The 23674-nt window shown below is 37.3% G+C and overlaps 1 protein-coding gene across 2 annotated transcripts in view; it reads right to left on the bottom strand.

Moving 5' to 3' along the window:
- LPCAT1 (lysophosphatidylcholine acyltransferase 1) overlaps positions 1-23674 on the bottom strand; it is a 46314-nt gene that overhangs the window by 10148 nt on the left and 12492 nt on the right. For both annotated transcript variants that reach the window (XM_026046160.1, XM_026046161.1), the window contains 5 exons: positions 23243-23301; positions 18270-18304; positions 15851-15905; positions 13312-13394; positions 4159-4284 (listed from right to left, as the gene is read on the bottom strand). In XM_026046160.1, the coding sequence (XP_025901945.1) occupies positions 4159-4284; positions 13312-13394; positions 15851-15905; positions 18270-18304; positions 23243-23301 (358 nt within the window). The remainder of the gene's footprint in view (positions 1-4158; positions 4285-13311; positions 13395-15850; positions 15906-18269; positions 18305-23242; positions 23302-23674) is intronic.

The raw sequence follows: 23674 nt of genomic DNA, 5'->3' as shown, positions 1-23674 counted from the left end.
CAATGCTTTTCTACAACATACCAAGCAAGTACATACCATATATTTCCAAATTGTAACACCTGAACAGGCACCTATTCTTCCAGAAACCCCGGAAAACATTCATATGTGTTCCCCATCCTGCCTGGAAGGCATAGCAAGGATAATTCTCCTGCAGGTCTCTTTCCCAGGTCTAACAGGAAAGTAGCAAGAACAGCAAGAGAATCTGTGGGGAGTCCGAGATGCACAGACACAACTGCTATTAACATGTGGCATTACATAAGAACAGTCCGCTAATCCTAGGCGGTGAATACACAACCTCACTTTTGTAAGAGAAATAAATTCTAATTGTAGGATCAGGACAGCTGGCTTCTGAATCCTCTCTTCAGATAAGCCATCAGTGACACAGAATATACAATCTAACATCTGTCCCTATGAACTGGAGAATTTGATTTGGAATGAAATGACTCAAAATCCACCTGGAACAGCACGAGTGTTCATTTCATGAGTAGCAGTGAGACTTGATGGCATTTCCACTCCATAAAAAAAACCGAGAAAACAAGCAAACAAAAAAGCACACACAAAAACCCCACGAAACAAACCCCTGAAGAGGGATGGGACGTCTTTTTATAGCCCTGAACATTAACTCCCTCACAGCAGACTTCACCCATATTCCTGAAGGTAGGATATTTTCTCCGTATCATCCTCAATTATTAGAAAGAGATATTTTAATTGTGTTTTAGCTACATTTGACCTTTTTAAAAGAAACTCCTTTCTTACCTATTGGGCACCTGCCAGCACTCCTACTATCTCTGAGAGCTGGAAAACACATGTGAACATCTGGATCTTGTATCTGACTACTGTAAATTGCAAGCTCACAAAGAAACACGCCATAAATCAAACAAGTACAGTACCTTTGAGTGTGTCAACTAATGTTATTCTGCAGGACTTCTTACGATAATGGAGACTGAACACTAAACAGACCTGAATACCCTGGCATACCTTGCCCCTTTTGTGGGAGAGGGGAGTTGTTGTGGTTGGCATTTGCTATGCTGAGCCAGATCCATGATCTCCTACTGTAATGCACAGTACTGCTTTCAACATGAATCCAAATGAAGAACATTCTCCAGAGGGATTTTCTTGGCACACTCTGAAGGCATCCTAGCACAGGTTAGGCGGGAGGAGTTACTACCGCAGGGATGCAAAGCTCGGCCTTTCTACAGGCCACAGACTGTAGAAAGGAACAGCAGACACTTGCATGGTAAGTCTTGATGGTGAAGACTGCTGACCAAAAGCAGAAAGGGCACCAAGCCCCTGAGGGAATTCTCCTGCTTGAGAAACATACAAACCCATTGGCACTGCTAAGGGGAAGCCTTGCAGCCAACTGGCTGAAGTAATATTCTTGACTGGTGGTCAGAACTGAAGTGCTACTTCATTTAATTGATTCTTTCCTCAGCACTACCTTTTTTTAAAGCATCAGAACAAATTCAGATTTTTAAGATAGGTATGCTTACTACCACTGAATCCCAGCAGGGCCAGTGAGTGCATAAGGAGGTCAGCCTTTCAGGATTTCTAAGGCTGAAGAACATGCTCCTGCAGACAATCATTCAGTACACCAGGCATTTTCAATACTCATCATGTGGGTCCAAGTGGGCAGCAATATCTGAGTCCAGGAAAGCAAAGATGACTGCTAAGAATGCAGAGAAAATTCTTAAAAAGACATAACTGCTCCTCATTAAAGATTACTCATCTAAACTACTAAAAAAATTACTAAATCTATAAAAAATTACTCATCTAAATCAGAATAATTCTATTATGAAAACTAATACAAGGGGGCAAGAGCAAAGCCTTTTGCAGTCTGACCTGAAAAAGATGTAAACCAAACATTTTAGACACACACACACAACCAACAGCTATTGTGTCTTCAATGAGATGCACCAAGAAGCTCAGAGTCTGTGAGAGAAACGTACCACAACTTCCAATCACAGGACTCAGTGCTCTGGGCATCTCAGTCATGACACGTGTACAAGTACATGTGTACTTGTACCACAACATCGTATTATTTTCTTGCAGTATTTAATACATGGCTTTTAGATGCACGAAGTTCAAGTTAAATGTTGTACTGGAAGAGAAAACATGACACCCTGAACTAGAAGTACTTGCGCTGGCATCAAAGAAAATGAGAAATCAAAGTTTTAAGGAAAAATCAGGGAGCAGAAAATAATGACTGAACCAAAGGAAATCCATCCTTGCTAGAAGTCCCAAATCATAACCACCCTATAAGAGAAGGATTAAAAAAAAATCTAGAACTAATCAGGTAAATAATGCAGTACTAAGTGTTAACTATTTGAAGGGCAGAGAGAAGGCAAAAACAACTGGGAGAGATTTCTGGGGAGATAGGGGCAAAGGAAATCAAACAAGGGATAAGCAAATTCATTATCCTTCATCTGGATAGAAGTTTAACAAGGCTATCCATTTTAAACAATGCAAAAGGCCTATCACTAAAGTTACTTGAGCAAAATTTCAGGCTCAATCAAGACCAATTTTAACATTCATCCAAGAACAATCAAAGCACAGTAACTAAGAGATGCACACCCATTAGTAAACCCAAAAGTAAACAGAAAACAAGTAGAAGATGGCAAAATAAGGCACTGAAGGGTGAAAGAAACATTCCACTAGGCCGGGGTTGCAATGTGCACTGTATATGGCGGTATTAAAAGGCACAGATATCTAATACTTTCAGAAGATAAAATTATAAAGTTTTACTAATGAGAAAGAAAATAAGTAAATCATTTGAATCAAAGTTGAGCATTCTCTGAGAAGACACTGATGGTCCATAAATCACAGTTCTGTAAGAAAGCAAAGCAACAAGTAAGGCTAAAGAGTCACTATAGCTCTTGGGGAAAGTGAGCACAAGTAGTAGAATGAACAGAAATTTAAAGTTATAGGGCCAAATCACGTCAGAACTTCAGTCTGCAAGAAGACCCTTAAGCAGCTCAAAAAAAAAAAAAAAAAAAAAAACCTTTTTTACATTACAGAGAAAGGCAGATGACTGCTCACTATGACTGTCACTAGTAGATCACGTCTTCTGCCGTCTTCAAAAAAAAAAAAAAAAAAAAAAAATCAGCTCAGAGATGGAGGTGTGCTTTAATTACACTTTCACAGTAAGAAAACATCCAAAGAGCTGTTTAAGCAGTGACAAGGCCTCCATAAGCTTCAACATCTGGAACATGATATACATGCAAAGTACAAGTGGAAAAGTCACTTTAAAGAGTGGGGTATTTAATAGTGGAAATAATTCATTAAATACAACAGAGGATTCATCTTTCCTGCAACTTTCAATAAAGATGCCACACAATTTAGTAAAGAGCTCATTAGTCATGTTATCAGGTTTGACAGAAGTTTAACTGCTTGAGAAATAACGAACACAAAGTTTGAGGTGGTCAGACTATACCATCTCATCCCACACCAGTTATTTCCTCACAGGGTTGAGTACAAGCCAGCTGAGTGCCAGCCAGCTGGGACCTAAAAACGGAGGAGATGAGCCACACTGCTTAAACTGTGCTTCAGTTTCATTAGAAAGCACATTTAGTAGTAACCCACTTGAAAGATAAACCATTTTTTTGTACTTTCTGGAAAAGAGATTTCTGCCTTCTTTCACTATCGCAGCATTACCCCAGTCAGGGAACTGGGCAACACTGTTCTCCCTTCACATATGTTAGGGGGAAGGCCAACTAGCTCCATCAAATATTAAGAGTCCAACAGCATTCCTGGCCTTCTGTAGGACCTATTTTCTAGTTAAAAATTCTCATTTAGGAACAAATGCCTTCAGATAACCAGAAAAGGATGGAGATCCCTTTCCTTATCCCTTTAGGAGATGCCTTGATTTCCCACCAGCAGAGGAGGAGAAACAGCTAGGAAAAAATATTGAAGTGATTTAGGTTTTTTTTTTTCCCCTTCTACTAGCCCAAGTGAATTTTCTTCACCTCAAACTGGGCATGAAATAGTCATCTCTAGTACAGTACTGCCTTTACTTTATTAGTGTTTCCTCAGTTGTAACATGACAGCGCTCCTTTTTCATAGTAGCAGTATTTTTATATGAAGGAAAACAACATACACACAGTTGTATAGTACAGATACAGTTGTATGGTATAGATGAATATAGACATTGCATAAGCTCACCCAAGGCTCCTCACGAGCTTTGCAAACTCTAGAAGGCAGGTGTCTGAGGGCAGGCGAAGTTGTCCTTCAGCCAACGCTAGCTGACAGTCTTCAAACGTATAGTCTGTCACTGAAACACCCAATGCCCTATAATAAAAGCCAAAGAAACACAGTAGGTGAGGTAACTCATGAAACCTTAATACTCTCCACTGTTCCATTTTTTATAGCAAGAAATCCCATTCAGAAGATAGATAAGGGGTGAAAAGCCTGTGAGGGAAAATGCACATACAAAAGATGAAAGACACTCTATTGCAGTGCATCTATCTGCAGTCTACAAGTACACAAAAAGAACTGTAAACTGTAAAATACAGACTGCAAAGGGGAAAAAAAATCAGGCAAATTTCAGATTTGTACAGAATTTCAAATTTCTTAATTTTTCAAAAGAATGAAATAACAATTTCCAAATTATACATCTCAAATATACATTACTTAGCTATTTTATCATTAATGTTTAATTATGTTTTACTAAATCATTAATATTTATAGTGTTATTCATGCTATTATTACAGCAACACATTAATATATCAATAATCATCTGAGCAGAACCACGAGCACCTTCAGGTAATAATACTAAAATTACCTATTAGACAATATTTTTCAAGTACACTGTTACACTTAGTGTTAACATGAACTCCAAGAAAACAACTTTTAATATATGAAATAGAGAAAACAGACAAACATATACTGAAGAAAAATTAAATACTTTTTTGGGCTTGATTTTGAATCTTATACTGTGTGGCAACAAAAGCAACTATGACAATCCAAGAAAAACTTCATATATTGCAAGTGCAAAGTCTTTATTTTATTTTTTCAAGTATGAACTATAAACAGCTCCCTGAGTTCTACCCATCTGACAGGCCTTCCAACATAGTGTCCATGAACATAAGTAATATCTGCTATCTCCCCTATTCAGATTTTTCTGGTCTGAAGAAGTCCTCTTTCAATTCAGAAGATTCTACATTCTTTTTAATTGTCGTTTTGCAATCACCTTTCTCCTCTATAAAGCTAATACACAATAACAGTAAAATTGCTAGAAGCTCCTGAGACATTCGAGACTCATTTTATCCTTGATGAGGAAAACTCATATTTATTTCTACTTTTTACTGCAACCATTTTCATCTAGTTCACCTTTCAAGCAATAACTGCTTATTTCTGTTAAGCAACACCCTGGTAAAGTAAAGGTCTTTGAAAGGCAGGGAACACGAGTAAGTTCTTTTATCCAGCAACGAAAGCGTTGCATTTGCAGAGTTCTCGCAGTAGTAAGACATGTGCTTTTCTTATTGCTAAAGCTACTGACACGGGCTTCTTGCTTTTCTCCATGGATAACAGACTGATACTCAGGAAGAGCACCTCATTGAGAGGTATTCAACCTCAACACTACCAAAAATGTAAAGTGTTATTTATAAGCTACTTAGGATCATCCATTACCTTGCAGTGTAGCAATTCTGTAAGAACAGCTCTCCCTTTGCAAGAAAAACAAAGTGAATGAAACAAAAGGAAAAACTAAATCCAAAAAGGTATGTGTGCACAGAAAAGGCATGTTAAAATAACCTGCAAATGCTGAAGACTGCATTGCCCAATAGAGATGATCCTAAAAAGTTAAATTCAATACACCCAAGTTCTTCATTTCCGGATCTGTTCGTCTTGCATTTCTCCACTCCTCCTCTGATGGACACTGTCCCAGCAGTTTGTATAAAACAGTAAACATAATAGATGAATAAGAGGTTTCTTATAATACTAGCCAATACAGTAATGATACAGTATGTCAATTTAACCTGGTATCACACGGTATGAAATCAATTTTCTTCAGAAGAAGAAAAAATAAATAAATAAAAGGAGGTAGGAAGGGAAGAAACATTTCATCTTGCCAGTTTAAACTGCTCTCTCCTGCCCTCCTTTCATACTCTGGGAACGGTAGATCATTCCCTAGATCCACTTAATAAGATTTCCTTGATACAACTGTCAAGGATATACTTGAGTTTTCACAGGAGCAGGAATGCAATATAACCCACAAGCAGTACAACCCAGAGTGGCTCACATAAAAGGACATGATAGCAATCACATATCTTACACAACCAGACACATCACAACAAATCTCATCAAATCTTAGAGAAATGGTTTGTACAATGGACATCAGAAACATGAAGCTTATAGGAGATCAGTAGAAGCAGAGGGGAACTCCATAGAAAAAGAGGAAGCTAGTTAAAAAATATATTAGAAGATGAAACTAGAAATGGTAAAGTGTTAATTTGTAGTGGCAACAAACATATCTTAGAGGATTAGGATGAAGAGTCACTTGTCAGAAAAGATTTTGTGGGGACAAAAAAATCCCAGTGTGACTCAGCAACAGGTCAAAGGTTGCAAGGAGAAGGACAAGGCTTCATTTTTGAAATCATGTTCTGTCAAAGAAAACAGAAATTAAAAATTAAGGAACCAACCAGTTAAAATATAACCAAAGACAGGCTACAGCAAGAAACAGTATCATGTTAAAAATTAATTCTAGAAGCCTTTCAAATACTCTGAAGAAAGATGACGAGGAAAGATTAAGCCACTTAAACTGGCAAGAGGGTAGAGGCTTGACCAACTGGCATCCCAGAACCAACACTTGATTTAAAAGTCTCTTCTAAATAATGAGCCCCAACATGTTGCAGGAGGCTCGCCAAAGGGGAAGTAAAAGCTGTTTTGTAGATCAAATTCCACAAGCATGTATCATCTGAAGCTCAAAAAAGCACTATAAGAGGAAATATAATCTGCCTTTCTCCTCTTTTTTTTTTAATAGTTATAGGTACCCATTGCAGAAAGAACAATATATGGAGTAAGCTAATAATAGCAGTGCTATCCATATAGCAAAGAATGCACTAATACTTGTATATAAGCCCAGCACCAACACATACACTGGTAAGCACTAGAAGGAGATAAGCATCTTCTCTTGCCCATTTATTGGAAGACCGGAGGCTGGAAAATTGCCCCCAAAAACAAGATGAACCAAAAGAGTTTGTTTCATGAATTCAAAACCAGATAAATAAATTAATTAATAAAAAAGCAGTGGGGGGAGGGAAGAGGGGCAGTGAAGAAGCAACTTTTCCTCACAGTAGACAGAGGAATTCAGCTCTAAGATCAAGCAAGGCCAGAGCAGATTAGAGTTCAAGGGGCTCTTGAGTTCACAAGATAAATCACAAGGCTATATAGGGCAACCACTGGAAACAGATGGACCTTGATTTCACCTTGGCAGCAAAACAAACAAAAATGATAAAAAGATCACCTTATTTATTCCCCTGCTTCAGTCTCTCAAGGGTCTAAGACTCTCAATTTCTCAGTCAAGTCAGAGTTCACTATAAAGTCTGGATGCAGCACAGTTGACAAGATTTTTCTGTAGAACTAGTTATAAAACTATTGAACTTCCAATCCAGGATGCTTTCTTTAACTCTCAGGAAAAGAGTACTTCCTATCTGAAATTTGTGAGAAAAGACTTGTACTTTCTAATTCTAATAAGCTAGGAATGTAACAACTTTTCCTATGCTTTCATTTGGAAGATTTGGGTTTTTTTTTCTTCTTTCACACTACGCCTATTTTCAGGGTCAGTTAACTCAGGTCTGGTCTTTAGTGATGGCTTGACATACTTAAAGACCTCCTCCCTCCTTGCCTCATCTGAACTGCTGATTAAATTCCTTTTATGATATCACACTACAAGGAATTCCAAAGGTACCAACTGACTTAAAAACACCCTCTTGCAAACTCAAGTCTGTTGCATGCAATGCGTATGTTATGCTCTATTTTTTTCATACTGAACATCTCTGTTGCTGCTCATGCACGCGTAATGCAGCAATAAATTAAGTTTCCCATTTTCTGCATACCAATCCAGTAGACATACTATTTTATCTTTAGAATTTGCCATGCATGTTGTAGTATTATGCAATGTGAGGAAAAAATAATATTGAAAATGCTATATTCTCAAATCTACACTCCAATAAATATATTTCAAAACGGTTTTACTATGTAATATTCAAAACAGAAAACTAATCTAGAAAATCCCACAAGCTACTCGAAAAAGCTTTCAAATATAATACAATCTTTATAGTTTGCCAAAGAATATCAAATTTGCCATCTTACTTCAAAATTGAAAGACATCTAGGATAAAACAAAACATGGTGCAAAGAGTGGTACTTCCAGTAATCACCTGCATAGGTGTTTCCTGAGCTAGAGAAGCAATCTGCAACACTGTTTTAATAGCGCTGATGGGCCAAATTCTTCAAGAACTTCTCACCTCTGACTAATCCATTTTAGACTATTGTGAGTGTTCTGTCCTCTTCTGCTAGGACAAAGAGCAGGTTCTCCTCACTATGCACTTCCAGAACATTGAGGACGTGACTGACCTATGGAACATTCTTCTGCTCCATTCTCCTTCTCTCCAAAGTTTAAGGGTCTACCTATTCTAGCTACTTATTCTTAGCAAGAGCAGATAGCCTTCTGCCAACCCTTCTACCAACCCAAAAAAACAAAACAAAACAAAAAAAACCACACACCCCAAAAATTCATGTAGTTTAATTTCAGGATTGGGCTTCATGCCCTGCATTATGGAAAGGGCAATTGTAATTTTTGGCATAGGTAAGAACTTGCAGACCTGCACATCGCATACTTTGCAAGGGTGAAAGTTAAGGCACATTCTCTGTCTTCTTTACGCTTGAAAATACAGTTCCAAGCAGACTGTTACAAAAAAATATTACTTAGGTATATATATATAAAAAATCTCCTTAATAAGAAAATAACCCTAGCAAGAAGCACAAAATCAACCTGGCTCAACAACTCTGACCAATTGCTGCACTTACTGCATTCACAGAAGGGAAGTTTATACAACAAAAACGCACAGTGCAGTTGCCCTCTCCATCCCCGCACATGGTGAGAAACCTGAACAAACAGATGTTTGTTAACCTAAGTGCTTCAGTAATCCCACTTAAAGTGCTCTTCATGCCTTTGATGCCATAAAATGACACAAATGGTCTTGAACTTCCAAGTTGAGTGCTAGACTCAATGTGCTTCAAAGTTGAGTGCTAGACTTCTGACGAATCACATATAGACCTTGAGGCAGGACAAGCACGGCAATATTTCCAAAGAGAAGTGAAAGAAGGAAAAAGGGGGGGGGGGGGGGGAAGGACACAAATAGCCAATATACTACCATAAAACACACAAACTTCAAATTATTCCTCAGAGATTGACAGAATTACTATTACATGCCCTAGCATATCATTTCCAAAGAAAACAGACTAGAACATGAAGCTTTGATATCTCTATAGCAAGCCCGCATTTCTGGGATTGTCACAGAAGCGTGTCACAGAAACTCTTATTTAATTATGTATATAGTTATATTACTGAGCTTTAACACTAAAAGTGATACAAAAAATGAAGCGCTTAGATCAGAAATGCTGCTAGGAGTTCAGAAAAAAAGAGCAAAGGGGTCTAGTTTCACTCTGTTTAAGGATCTTCCACAATGAATAAAAAATAAACAAGTTGAACTTGCCTTTTTTTCCCCATAATTATACTGGTTTAACCAAATAATTATTTGCAAGACAATTCCCCTTGAATAAAGTAACAAATTAAAGCAAAACAAGCAATACTTCTACATGACTAAAAGTCTGCAGTTCCTCATACAAGTAGTAAAGTGAAAAAAATGCTGAAATCCCACAACTGTAAGAGGTAACATTTTTTTTTGAGAGGAGGAAGGGAGAAAGGATGAATTTTAAATGGCTAACAAGCTGAAAATTAAGATGCATAAAAAACAGGATATAAGACTAAAAACAGAAAGAGTTGCAACTGATAACATCTAAGAAGTTTTTTTTTTTTTTGAAACATATTGCTAAAAAATAAGCCATGAGAAAGGATAACTGAAGATAGCAGAATTGCCAAGGGGCAAAAAAAAAGCAGCACATTTCATAAATATTTTTCTATGTATTAGGAAATAATTAAGATGAGCTATCATATGAAGAAAAAGGAGTATTCTCCAGAGCTTTAGGAGCTGTAGCAATAACTCCTTTTTCACTAAAGTAATTTTAGGAATAGGTGCTTGTGTGGGCAAAGCTGGTTCATTTGTTCCTAAAAATTCCCAAGGAGATGGTTGATTTGCAAGGCTGCGTCAAGCCTTTGCTTGATTGTGCAAGCCTACACACTGATTTTACAACACTGCTATAGTTCCAATAAGTCACAAGGAGTTAATACTTTGAAGATACTGGATGACCTAGACCAGAAAGCTTGACATTCACCTAGGAAATACAGAAGAAACAAAGTGAATAAATTAATAGTTACAGTTCAGGCACATTAAGTACCACCAATGACAGGAGAAAATAATAGCTCATACAGATCAAGTCCCAAATGGCCATTTTAGGATTATAATTAATATTCACCAAAATGAGTCAGTGCAGTTTCTTACATTTATATAGTATGATTTAATAGCATGATGGTATGAGAACTGTATTAGCATAATAAAGGACAAAAAAGTGTTTCAAAACACAAGATATCGCCATGTTTATTTTTATTTATTTGATAAAGAGAACCCCTGCATGGACCAGTGCTGTATTTGATATTGTTTGCATTGAACTGAAAGTGACCCTGAAGTCTCTTCCTGATAACATTCCGTGAACGAGACAGATACTGAATAAAGGGAGTAACAAACAGAAAAGCCCAAAGAAATTGAAGACAGAACCATTCTCTCAAACAAAATAGTTGGAATAAAAAAAAAATCAAATGCAAATCAAACTGGGAAAAGGTATTTTAAGCTGTGGATTAATCTAGTCTGCACATCCTCTTTGGGTACTGTAAGAACGTGCTCCACAGTAAGACAGCCCTGAGTAACTATTCAGCAGCTGTGGCTAGGCTGCATGAGTAATTCCAGGCATTTTTGGCTACTAAGATAATCCCCCAAACAAGAGGAACAGTGAACTAAGTGCTGTAACAAGACCACATACAGTTCTCATTTTTTTGCCCAGTGCTTAATCAGACATCCCCTCAAGTGCTTTGTTCCACTGTTCGCTGTGGTTTTTTCCCCAAACAAAACTACAATGAAGAAAACATTTCAGAGGTGGAAATTACATCCACCGCTGCATGCAGCAAGTTACAGCAGTTCTCAAAGTCAGGGACAATGCACAGGGTTTTGCCACAACACTTGTCTGGGACTCAAAAATGATTTATTGTTTGGGACTACTATCCCAGCTGCTGTACAGTATCCAGTAGGGTTAGACTCTTCTTCCAGAAAAATAAGGCAGCCATTTAAGAGATCCTGAAGAGACCTCCTGACATCAGGCACTGATTCAACCTTGAAGAGAGAGATACATCCTGATGGAGCAATAAGACTGTTTTTTTTTTTTTTTTTTATTTAGCAATGCATGATTGTAATGGGTGCAATGATAGCACCTAAGAGCACTGGAGAGGCTAAAGCTGCAACACCTGGAACTCCATAGCAGATTGACAACAACTAGGTTGACACATCCTATACCAAATGTCTTCTAAAACCACGATGAGGATCCAGAGAGCTGTCACTTAAAGTAAACATTGGGAAGTGGTCAGTAGAACAAGCACTCTGCATTTCTGCAAACTTATCATGCTTTTAATTACTTAAACAAACCTAGGAAGAAATATTTTGCCCATGCTAATGTTATTTTAACTGGCCCAAACTAATACACAGTATCCAAAGCTTAACTTTCCAATTTCTTTCTGTGTCTTAACTCAAAAACTTTGCTATCCAAACACATTTTCCTTTCACATCAGCAGTGTCCATAGCCCTTCCTTCATCTCAAATTAAGTGGTGCTTGCTATGCTTCTCCTGACAACTTTCCCTTCATATCTGGAAACCACTTCTCTGAAGAATTAGTCATTTAGGGCTGACAGGGGGATAGGCGGGAGAAGGGGAGAATAAAAATCATGTCTTTTTCTCTATATATACATGCAGAGAAAGTCTTTCACAACACGCAGTTTGCCACCAACTTGCAGGGTTTGAAAATTCTTTTTTCTGTGAAAAAGTCTTTACCCGAAGCCTGAGAACAATGTTTATATAAGATAATTAACTGACGCAACATCTATTAACCACAGAAATCTTGAAGGTCACTGCAACTCTTAGATCTGAGTTGATTCGCATAGATTCTTTTGCGAGAAAGGAACTTTAGTACAACAGATCAAAAATTGTTCCATTTATTATAGACCTAACACCCATAACAAACTCAGATCTGACTTCTGCTTGTAAAATAGAAAATTAACAGTTTCTGTGTATAAAGCGGCCTTTGACTAAAGCTGCTATCTTAAGAGTAGAGAGGAGTTATAAAGAGAAAATTACAATTTCATACGTTCTTCTGTAAGAATATCAAGATTCATTAATCTTTCATGAACTACTGGTGACCAGAGGGTTTTCTGTACATACTGAAAAGAGCATCTGCAGAGCTAACTATTGGAAGACTTACCAAAAGGACACAAAATGAGTAACAGTTTCACATATCTTACATTCAAGAGAAAGTACTTAAAACACAAAAACCGAATTAAAGTCTGTGTATTTAATCTGGAGCTTAACTTACACTATAAACAAACGTTCTTAGCTGATGCCCTCACTTTATGTCAGGGCAGTTTAGTATTTACATTGATTTAGTGTTCAATTTCTAAAAGAGAAACAACTCACTGAACTTAGGTTTTCCACGCTTTACTATTTCAAATAACTATTCGTAAATAATGAATATATGAAGCTATTCTTTATCTCAAAATAATTTACAGCCAAAAATGCAATCTCACTGCCCCAAATATCAGTTACCTTAATTTTCATACAGTTTCAACCATACTTTTCTCTCTCTAGAGGACTTAAAATACTGACAGCAGCACAGGAACTGGTTTAAGACATGTAAAATGTAAAAAACAAGAGTTATGGAATTGGCAGAATTAGTACAGCTCTTGCTGTATTTGTGGCTCCCCACGTTCCTCATTCAACAGAATACACTGGAGAAGTCAACTGCTAAGTAAGAAATTCTGCACACGCTACTACAGACTGCAAATTTCTTTGGAAGCAGACAGCTGCATTTAAAAGTTTCATGACATTTACTTCACGATCAACACATGCATCTTTTTTACATACTACAGCATACTTACTCTGCCATTACACGTCTGACATTACTGGCATATAATGCTGGATTTTTTCTTTCTTCCTCTGAAGGAATGTACACAGGTAGAAACTGCACATAGAAAACTGAATTATATCAAGAATATTGAGCATTTTAAACAATGTATTGTAGTATTGCAATTAAGATATATATTTTTTTATTTTTTTATATATATATATATATATATATATATATATATATATAGCCAGTTGCTATTTACAGAGTTACACTATGAAGACAGCTACAAAACAGGAAAAAACACAAAGCTTTAGCTACTTAAAAGTCAGTTATTCATCTGGAAATTCATTTAGTAGTGGCTCTGTTCATTTCTTACCTTATGGACTCAAACACAGTTTTACTTTCCTTTCATAAATGGAATCAGAAAGTTTTCAATTATTTAAAGCTATTAGCATTTTCTTACATTGACCTTTCTCTTGTGTATACTTCTGCACTGTTCAGCTCAGAAAACCAGGAAAGGCACCTGTTTCATGAGCTTTGTTTTATACCTTGGATTTTTGGAATCCAGATGTTCTCAGGACATCAGGTATTTACTGTTCACATTATAGATTGTGAAATCATAAAACTGCTTAGTGTGCACATTGGAAATATTTTATCTTCAGTTGCTGAAGGTTTTGCAAATTCTTTCTTATTGGAGATTTCATTTTAATTCTAAATTGACAGAAAAATTCTAAACCAATGCAAATGGTCACAGGAGATTAAGCCACAACCGATGGAGATCTAGAATAAAATAAGGCTGTTTTCAGATTGGGACAGCCTATGCTAAAAGACTTTCTGCCTTTTGCCTATGAGACTAAGCATTTATTAAACTATCATGCAAGCTCTATGATCACTGCCAGGGTTGCATACAGTTGAGCCTGTAAGTTGAGCCAAGGAATTAATTAATTAGATAAAAGGACGAAGGGAGCGTCAATTCTCCCTTCTATGGCCATTAGCATAAGAAGAACAGTCCAACATCACATAACGTACAGAAGAATAAAGTCTGTGATATTAAGAGACTGAAAGATTATTCCTTCAAATTCTGAGCCTAGTTCTTTTCTTCCTACTCTGAACAGCAAATTGTCATCAATTCATTCATCCACGTGCACATGAATATGAGCAATCCTCATTTCAGGGGTGTTCCAAATATCTGTGCCAAACTGGACAGAAATAGCATGATCAGTTCAACAAAATACAACTCCAACAGAGAAACTCTCAACTACCCAAGACTGGGATGAATGCTGAAGGGCAGCAAACAGATTCCAAAGCCCAAAGAAGCTCAGACATACAGATAGCTACATAGCTTTCTTTAAGGGACAGCTTGCGTGAGGTACAGGACAGATGAGCTACTCTTTATATTAACCTATTATAAAGTCTACTTAGATGTATGCTTCTTAATACATACACTGGATGACACATATGGCATGCAAGAACATGTTTATGCACAGAAAGCCCAGACTAGGAAGCTTCAGATGATGCAGTCAGACCTTACTGACTGTTACCTAGGCAGAAACATACTAAAACTGTATTTTCTTGCTGCACCCTCTCTAAACTGTTAATTTTCAGCAGTAACTCTGATATTAAGAACAGTCTGAACTTGTCAGCAACCTTGTGTTGATATAAGGAAACAGGAAGAAGAGTCAATGAACTCTGGAGATCAGGAAAAAAACATGACTTCAGGCACAAAATATGACTGAGCACAAAAAAACCCATGACTTTAAGCACAAAACACCTCCTTCTTCCTCCACTGCCCCAAACCTACAGCACGTTTTTCCATACCAGACTCATCATGTACCACTTAAGTACTCTGCCTCACGTTGTACAGCTTCACAACAGCTTTGTTCCTCCACACTCTCCCAGCTCCTGCTCTAGAACAGGGTGTCTCACAAAGCTGCTGACTTTGTGGGATTAAATAAATAATAAATAAATATCCTCCCCCCACCCTTGCACAAGCTCCACGAGCTGCAGAGCAGCTCCTGCTTCAAACACAAGAAAGCTCAGCGGTGCTCCCGTCTGTATGAGAGAGCCCATTTTACCTGTACAAGGCAGAAAGCCAAGCTCTCAAACTAGAGGAAAAATCCTGCCATTCAACTAGCTTGCCACATCTCTCAGGCCTGTGTGAGGCAGTACTTCTCTCGCCTTTAGATCTCTCACATTTTAACTGATTAAAAAGCAGTATGTATATTTTTTGGAAATATTTCTTTTAGAAAAAAACAACACTACAGCCTTGTATTTGAGATTAAAAGGGCACACTGATCTTTCCAGTAAAATTTATCATGTCAGCAAACATCTAACATGACTTGAAAAAAATCTTGTACTAAGCAAGCAAGGGAAAAGCAAAGTACTACTGTCAGATGTCAAGTGAAAAAGCATCCAAGTATTACACTCTCTTTAATCAGGACAGAAGAAACTTTTCTGACAGAATATCAGGTTAATGTACACAGACTGAACACAAAGTTTTAAAGAAGAATTATAGTATTATGTATTTTGATACTGTCCAGAATATAGGGATATATTTTTTTTCTACTAACCTCAATTTCCACAGAATTGTGAAGCTGACACAAAGTGAGCCACAGAATTTCTAACCTAAAGGGAAGAGGGGAAGAAAGGAGAGAAAGAACATTTGAATAGAGTGAAACAAGAGCACATTCTGTTCAGAAGCTTTCAAGTAACACTACAGCCTGTACATATGTTCACATTCAGTTGTCAAATTAAAAGGTCTAAGAATTCTGTACATCATTTTATGTAAAGTGGAATAAAAGTATTTTGCAGTGAAGTCACACGTTAAAAGATATCCAGAGAAGTGAAACCAACAGTGCAATAAATAACACACATGCTAGTATATTTATACTAAAATATGAACAATGTATTAAAATAAATAAATAGTAAATGTGTTCCAGGAAAATGAATACTTGATTCAGCATAGGGGTGGCAAGGTTAGTTACAAACACTAAGGTTTTGTCATTGCCTTGGTTTGCAACCAAAACTCATTATGCTTCAGAAGTCTGCTAATGAAGTACAGTACACGTGCTTCAGCAATCTGATACACAAGATACTAGAATCAACGCGACCTTAGAAGTCAGCGAGATTCCAATTGAGGACAGGCTTTTGGGAGGCTGAACTAGAGCGGCGCGCCAGCGGCCACGCTTTACACAGCACTAGGTAGTCACAGTGCTCGATAAGCACTGCACACTTGTTGAGCAGATGGGGAGAGCTGGGCAAAATCCTCTTAGGCAGATAAAGTGCTGCTCCTGCGAGTAACTCTACTTATTTTGCTACACACTCTTTCTGTGGCTGCAATATTTTTTGTCTTCTTTACTCTGAACTCCAATATATTAAAACAAACACAGGGGGCAACAATAATCACACAAAAAAGTGATTTTATGTATAAATCACTGACAAGAAACAGAAAATGTATCTTGAACGTCCTCTTCCAAGAGCATAAAAGCCCAGTAAGTTGCTGGGGTTGCTCCCCATCACCTCTCTAATCCTGAAGGTACCTACCAAACACATATAACCCTCCTCCCAATCCTCCACATGTTAACATGCTTTTAACATGCTAACATTAAATCATAAATATTAATTGAAAAAAGACAGCAGTGGTATCTGACTTAAATCTTATGTGGAGAAAATTTAAATTGTATGCCACAGTCAAGGAGTCGCTTTTCAAAGAGAGTGAATTGATCTGTCAGTACTGCCAAACAAGTAAAATGTCTTTTTCCAGAAAATAAGTTTTGCACATGACAAATTTTCACCCTTTTGAACGTCTATTCAAAGATAATCAATTTAAACTGGCAGAGCAAATTAGCATAAGATGACATGCTGCTTCAGAAATTTGACTGGACATTCATTTAGCTTCATTTGTTAGTGCACGTCAGCAGTTCTGGATAAGGTTACCACTTTGAACACATTAAGATCACATGATCCAAGCCAACACTCCTACAAGTTCCTTCTCTCTTAGTCTTCCTCCTATACGAGTGCCTGGCACCTCAGGGAAGGCACTAAGCCGGAAGGGTCACCCTTTCCACCTCCGGCCAATGCAGCTCACTAGGAGTCCTAGTGGCAGCACAAGGCAGAGCGACTCGCAGGGAGAGCCCCCAAATCCCTGCATGCAGTGAACGCAGCAACATGTGCTTAGTGTAGACACTGTCACAGGTTCAGCTGCTCCTAAGGAAGTGATTTAATTGAAAGGTGCACTTTCAAAGCACTAGCAGTTTCCAAGCATCTCGTCTTGATGCCTCCTTACTCAAACCTGCTTCCTAGTCCATCTCAAGGCAGAGGTTCTCAAATTTTAAGTTACTGCTATCCTGGTCAATCCAAACGTCTCTCTTATTACTACTAAACTACAAGATATCAGACAGGACATTCAAAACAACAGCTCCTGATGATGGAGATGATGGGAAACTATTAAATCATGGAACTCACCACCCCGTTATCTAGGGATTTTTGGTTTTCTTTTTTTTTTTTTTTTTTTTTTTTTTTTTTTCCCCCCAAACATCATCTGCATCTTACAACTTACATTACACAAATTTATTAAATATATTTAAGTACCTCTAGAATAACATGGAATTTTAAATAAAATCCAAATTGGGCAACACACTGGAAAGAGTATTCCCCAGCTCCCTTGTCGGGATGACTGCCTCCAAAAATTTTATATAGACATATTGAATTGATATACAGCAATAGAACAGAAGCAACTTGTTTTACCTCAGATACCTGTCTCAACAACAACAACAAAAACTTAAATTCATCCTACAAATCACTGATATTATAGCAGCAAATGTATACCCTGCTTATATCAAATATTCCTTTAATTGACTATTTTCATTGCTAGAGATGAAAAAAGCAAGTAGTAATTCCTCCTTGACTTTGTATTTGTACAAGTTGATGTAAATAAAACTACTTAAGGAAAACAATTGTGATGCAAACAATAAAATAAGAACCACTTACGCTCCTGGCCCTTGCCATGTCCATGTGATTGTGTCCTAAAAAGAGAAGTGTAACAGTTGCAAATAATTATTGTACTTCAAACTTTTCTTACATATAGTATGATGATATGACGTCTTCATGGAAACTGTGATGCTCTACTTACAGAAGTTCTTAGTCCTATTAAGAGTAAGCCAATTACAGCAGGAACCAACCTACCTTTCATGAAGCTAGGAAATGCCCTGTAATCCATGTCTTAACCACCAAATATCTATAGGCACTGTACACAAAGATCCACGGACTTTGCAAATGCTGTTAATCATTGAAAATAACGCTACTTCAACAGAAACCAGTGTTCTTCGAATGTATGAGCCCATGCACGCCCTCCAGCTCTCACTCAGCCACACAAGGCATCCTTTAGTGTCCCTGACCCTTCGGACCTCGGTCTCCTGAACTCCCTAACAATGGAGAACTCCTCTGAGACACTTCTGCAGCGCTCGGGGCCTGCAGAGATAACGCCAAAGAAGTCTTCCCTTCTGACTGGTGTCAGCGGGGCCAGTAACACTTGATCTGTTTTATCTCAAAACATATTTCTCCAATTCACTTTCCTCACAGAAGGCATTCATCCTTCTGCCTGATCCAAGAGTCAAAGTACCATGGTCACAGGTAGTAATAAAATATCCAGTAATAAAAGCATATGTTAGCATTATCGAAGCCACCAAACTCTTCTCAAGCAAGATCAGCAACACTTTGGGATAGCCAAAATAAACAGCTCTACAACACTAATTCCAAAGTCTTGCAGGAGTGTTTGGTATAACCCAGAATTATGATCCTGTTCAGGCAACAAGCTGAATGGGAATGCCTGGCAAGGATTTTATTCTCCATTCTATTACACATAAATTACAGTTTCTCAACTATAATTTGTCAATTGCCCTGAAGATTAGACAAATTTCTACTTCAATAAAAGGATCTTGAAAGAGACTATGAGACTAAGAGATTTTTTAAGAACTGTTAAAAAAATGGGTATAAAACATTAAAAAAAAGCTATGAAAGATCAGAATATGACATCATCAGCAAGAGAGATCTGCAGAGTAAATAAGAGACAAGAATGAAGATGACAGCACAGGCCATCACACTTTTAACTATAAGGTTAAGAAAGAGGTAAAAAAAAAGTATACAAGCCTGTAAGATTTACTGGAAACTAGCTTTGTTCAAGAAAGCAAAAACCACATCAAGAATCCAAGCTATTTTTCTGATCAGCTGGGAAAACAGTGTAAAAATCATTAATAGAAATACAAAAGCGCTCATGAAATTCAAGCTTCTAAAACATCAGAGACATTCCTGTAAACTTACTAGAAATCCTCATTTGGTTCCATGCCATTATCCAAAACCATTCTACAGAGCTCATGTGATCACATGTACCAAGATCTTGAAACTCATGTTCAACTCATATTTTAATTACTTCCTTCTTTGACCAGAAGACTCTCACAACTAAAATGAAAGCAACACATATCCCTAAAATGCAAATGATTAATGCAACAGAACCACAGCTTGTAATAAGGTCCACATAGCAAGAAAGTATACTGAAAAGTTTAATTTTGATTTCTAAGCTATCTTGCATAAAGTATCATAAGACAAAGGGCTTCCATCTCCAGAGATCAACACTGGTGTAATGAAAACAGTTTTCTTCACCCAGTGTTCTTACAGAACCTAAATAAATGCCTGGAGTTTTATTGTTAAAAAAGATCAGGGAGAACATTTCCAGAATTCCAGCCATCGTGCCGAACACTTGGCATGGTTTCTCTTACGAGGAACTCAACTATGCCACACAGCAGCTCTGTGCACGACACCCAGTTCTAACGGGCATGCATGTTCTTTCTCACCTGCAACATTAGAGCATAAGATGGATGAAGAGTACGTGCTGCATTGTGGAAAACAGGACTCCTGCAAGGGCACACGCATTTGGTAATAAGCTCCTGCTAGCGTATCTAATATTTTCATGATAAAAAGAACAAGCGGGAATCAGAAAGTGGTATTATCTGTACCTACTTCAGAGGCCTTTTACATTTATCACTGCTGCCATCTTAGGCTCATGGACATCACTTGCTTTGAAAGCGTACTTAGAATACTATCAAACCTTTTTATCTACATAATAAATCCTTTGATTATGGAACTTCTACAAAATTTGTATTTGAAACACGAAGATACCAAGAATCACACCAAGCTTCCAATGCAAAATCAATATGCAACACAATGTGAATCAGCATATATCAGAATATATCAGAAAAGCACAGCCAGTCAATCCTTAATGGGTGAACCAGGGTGAACCAGGAAAGATGCTTCCAAACCTCCAACAGTGTGGTTAACTGGTGAGGACTGTGACATCCAATACTTTGAGAGAGGATCTGTAATACTTAGACAGGATTATAGCCATTCTTAAAGACTAGTACACTGATAGAATATTCTAAGAAGAGTATGTGCACGATGCAAGGATTTTGTGAAACAATGAATGGCTGTGCAACTTTACACCCACATATTTTAGAGCATCTCCCTTGGACAGAATGCAGGCATCATCCAACTGCAAAATTTTGATCATGCCCTTGACTGCAGAGAGCACAAGGAAACAAGCGCACAAGAGTGCCCACAGCTACTACCTTCAGCCCAGGCTCTATTCTCCAAAAGTCTCCTGTCAGCAGGTGTGTGTGTGTGTGTATGTGTGTGTGTATGTATATGTATATACACCCACCCACACACCCAAGATGATTCTGATCTCTATTTTGGAAGTCAGAGGTCTAAAGCTAGGGCAGAGCAGCTAGTTCAAGCTCAGAGCAGTGGAGTGAATGCACATGAGTTAAGAGAAAATCATCAGGAGAACATCTGTTTCTAAACCTAAAATTAGAATGTAGATTGGCTGAACAGGACAGACAGGAAGACAGAGATTAAGAAAAAAAATACTTGTTGAAAATGCAGTCTCAGGCTACGAAACAGAACACTCCCCACCCCTTTCCACTCACCACCTCCTAAACGCATTCTAACCAACCAAACTTTCGCCTCCCTCTGTTATATGAAACATGTCCTTCCTCATTCTGCTACATTTGCTACACCTCTTCTACAGCCCAGGAGCTAATATGAAGTTAAATATGAATAGCAATCATTTGTTCTTTTCTTCATTAACACCTGTAGAAGAAATTCTTTGGAGCTTCCATGCCTGGATGAGTCACTTAAACATAGCAGTCGTTTATGGTAATTATAAGCACAAGAGTGAGAAAGTGTGGGCTGATTATCCTACCAGTTATATATATCCAGGTCATCCTACGGACACCTATATAAACACTATTTAAGATATTTTGCAAAAATGTAAAAAAAAAAAATAATAATAATTATCAAGTTCATAGAAATGAACTATATGAACTATAATGACTTCCAGGTATCATTTTACAAACACCGCATATTATGCAGTTTAAGTAATAACATTTTAGTATGAAAATATATTATTTTTTTTTGAATATACTTGTAAAGTTAAATTTGATAACTTTTTACAGTTTTATATTATTGTAAGTGTAATAATATACCTTGTCACTCTTAGTTGATGTGAGGTAAATGTGAATTTGCCATTTAAACTAGCAGACCAAAAGAAAAAAAAAAATAGAAACAGAGAAGAAACTGTTCTTCTGAGGATAAAACAAGCTCTATGCATTATACACAAAAAAGAAAATCTGCTACAGCGTGTACTATGCAAAATAGCCAGAGGCTACAGTACTTCTCACAGAGGTCACCACAAACTAGTCTGTCATCACATCTGTTCTCAATTAAGAACTAGTGGTGAATGGCGAACTCTGCATATTATCTTTGAGATTTTTTTTAAATTAAGCATATGTTAAATATTAATTGACAGAAAGATCAATGGATGGAAACACTTTAAAACGTAAGTGCTCAGGCACGAACAGGAAACTGCATCCCTTGTAAGGTCAAGGGGTGGTTAACAGGCCAGGCAAGGGGAGAGAACACGATCTTCTGGTGCAATGGGCATCGCCAAAGGCGCACGGCAGTCCCTATTTCAGTTCTGACAGTACTCTCAACTTGCCCTCCAAAGGCTTAAATTTCAGTGAGGGCAACAGAGTGAATTTGAAAGAACTCCCACAGAGCTCAAAAATAAAACAAGAAAAACAGTGTGACTATGAAAGTTAGCACCATTTGCTGGGGAGCATCTTCTTCTCATTAACTGAGGAATGCAGAAAGATGGGATTCTTGCAGCAATAGGACAAAACAACTCGTCAGCTAAACAAACAAAATCCCCCCTTCTCTGCTTTTCTGTAGGCCTCATATCTTGAGATATCAGGTGAGCTTTGCTCATATCTTCATGAGAATTTGTAAAAATTGTCCAATTTAAATATTAGAAATTGAAGTGTTTATTTACACTTTATACGGAAGGACTATTTTGAAGCATCTAGCAACCTCACCCAAGTGCACAGCAAATGTAAAATAAAGCCAGCAAGACTTTATAAAATGACATGCCCTTCAATTTTTTAAATTATTGAAATTTGTAATTTTATGACTAATATATCTCAGCAGGCAGCAGCATCTTCCAGCAACAAACCATGCTAAGAAAAACTCTGCAACTTCAAGACTCCAAATTATTTACAGGGAATACCTCTGAACACAGATCCAAGAGACATTCACCTTTGTCTCGTTATTTATGCTCAGCAAACATACAATACTTCTTATAACCACCTGATTAACTTTCAGATCATTGTTTTAAAATAGCAACTTAAAGTACAAGTGACTAAACTGCTCTTTTTTTTTATACTGCTAGATGGTTAAGGAGTTAACATTCAGTTCATTCCTTAATGAATTTAAAAAGTAGTTTTCAACACTTTCTAAATTCTAAATCTAGAGATCTAATCTAAAAGGTCACATAAAAGAACGTGGAAGAAAATGCCTTCTACTACAAACACTAAGTAGCCCATACTATTAATTATGAAACAAGCTGAACTTACCAGTTTGTTTGGATAACGCAAAACCACTGGCTGTACAGGAACTCCTGGGATAAATGCTCCTAGAAAGCACATATATCTTGTCACTACTTTATAGCATATTTTTGTGCAGAAAAAAACACAATAAATAAAAGATTATTTCAGTGTTGGTGTGGTGTTATCAGTGAAAACTGTTCATAGTGAAAGAATAAAATCTTGAAGTAGTTGCAAACGTAATCAAGAATAAAAAAAGAAAAAACAGGCTCTGGGGAATAACAGCATACACCCACCTCTGCAGAAGATAAGTAGGAATGCTTTTTACATTCGCTAAATTATCCTCTATCACTTGCATAAATTGTTATGAACACAAGTCAAAGCCCAATTCAATTGAATTATTCAATTAAGTATTACAGATTATCAAATTATCATTAGAAGAAAAATTAGCACATGCAAGAC

The sequence above is a fragment of the Nothoprocta perdicaria genome, unplaced genomic scaffold (genome assembly GCF_003342845.1).
Source record: "Nothoprocta perdicaria isolate Ctin4 unplaced genomic scaffold, notPer1 scaffold_422, whole genome shotgun sequence".
Taxonomy (NCBI): Eukaryota; Metazoa; Chordata; class Aves; order Tinamiformes; family Tinamidae; genus Nothoprocta; species Nothoprocta perdicaria.
Note: the sequence above shows the minus strand (reverse complement) of the source record. Positions and strands in the feature narration are given on the sequence as shown.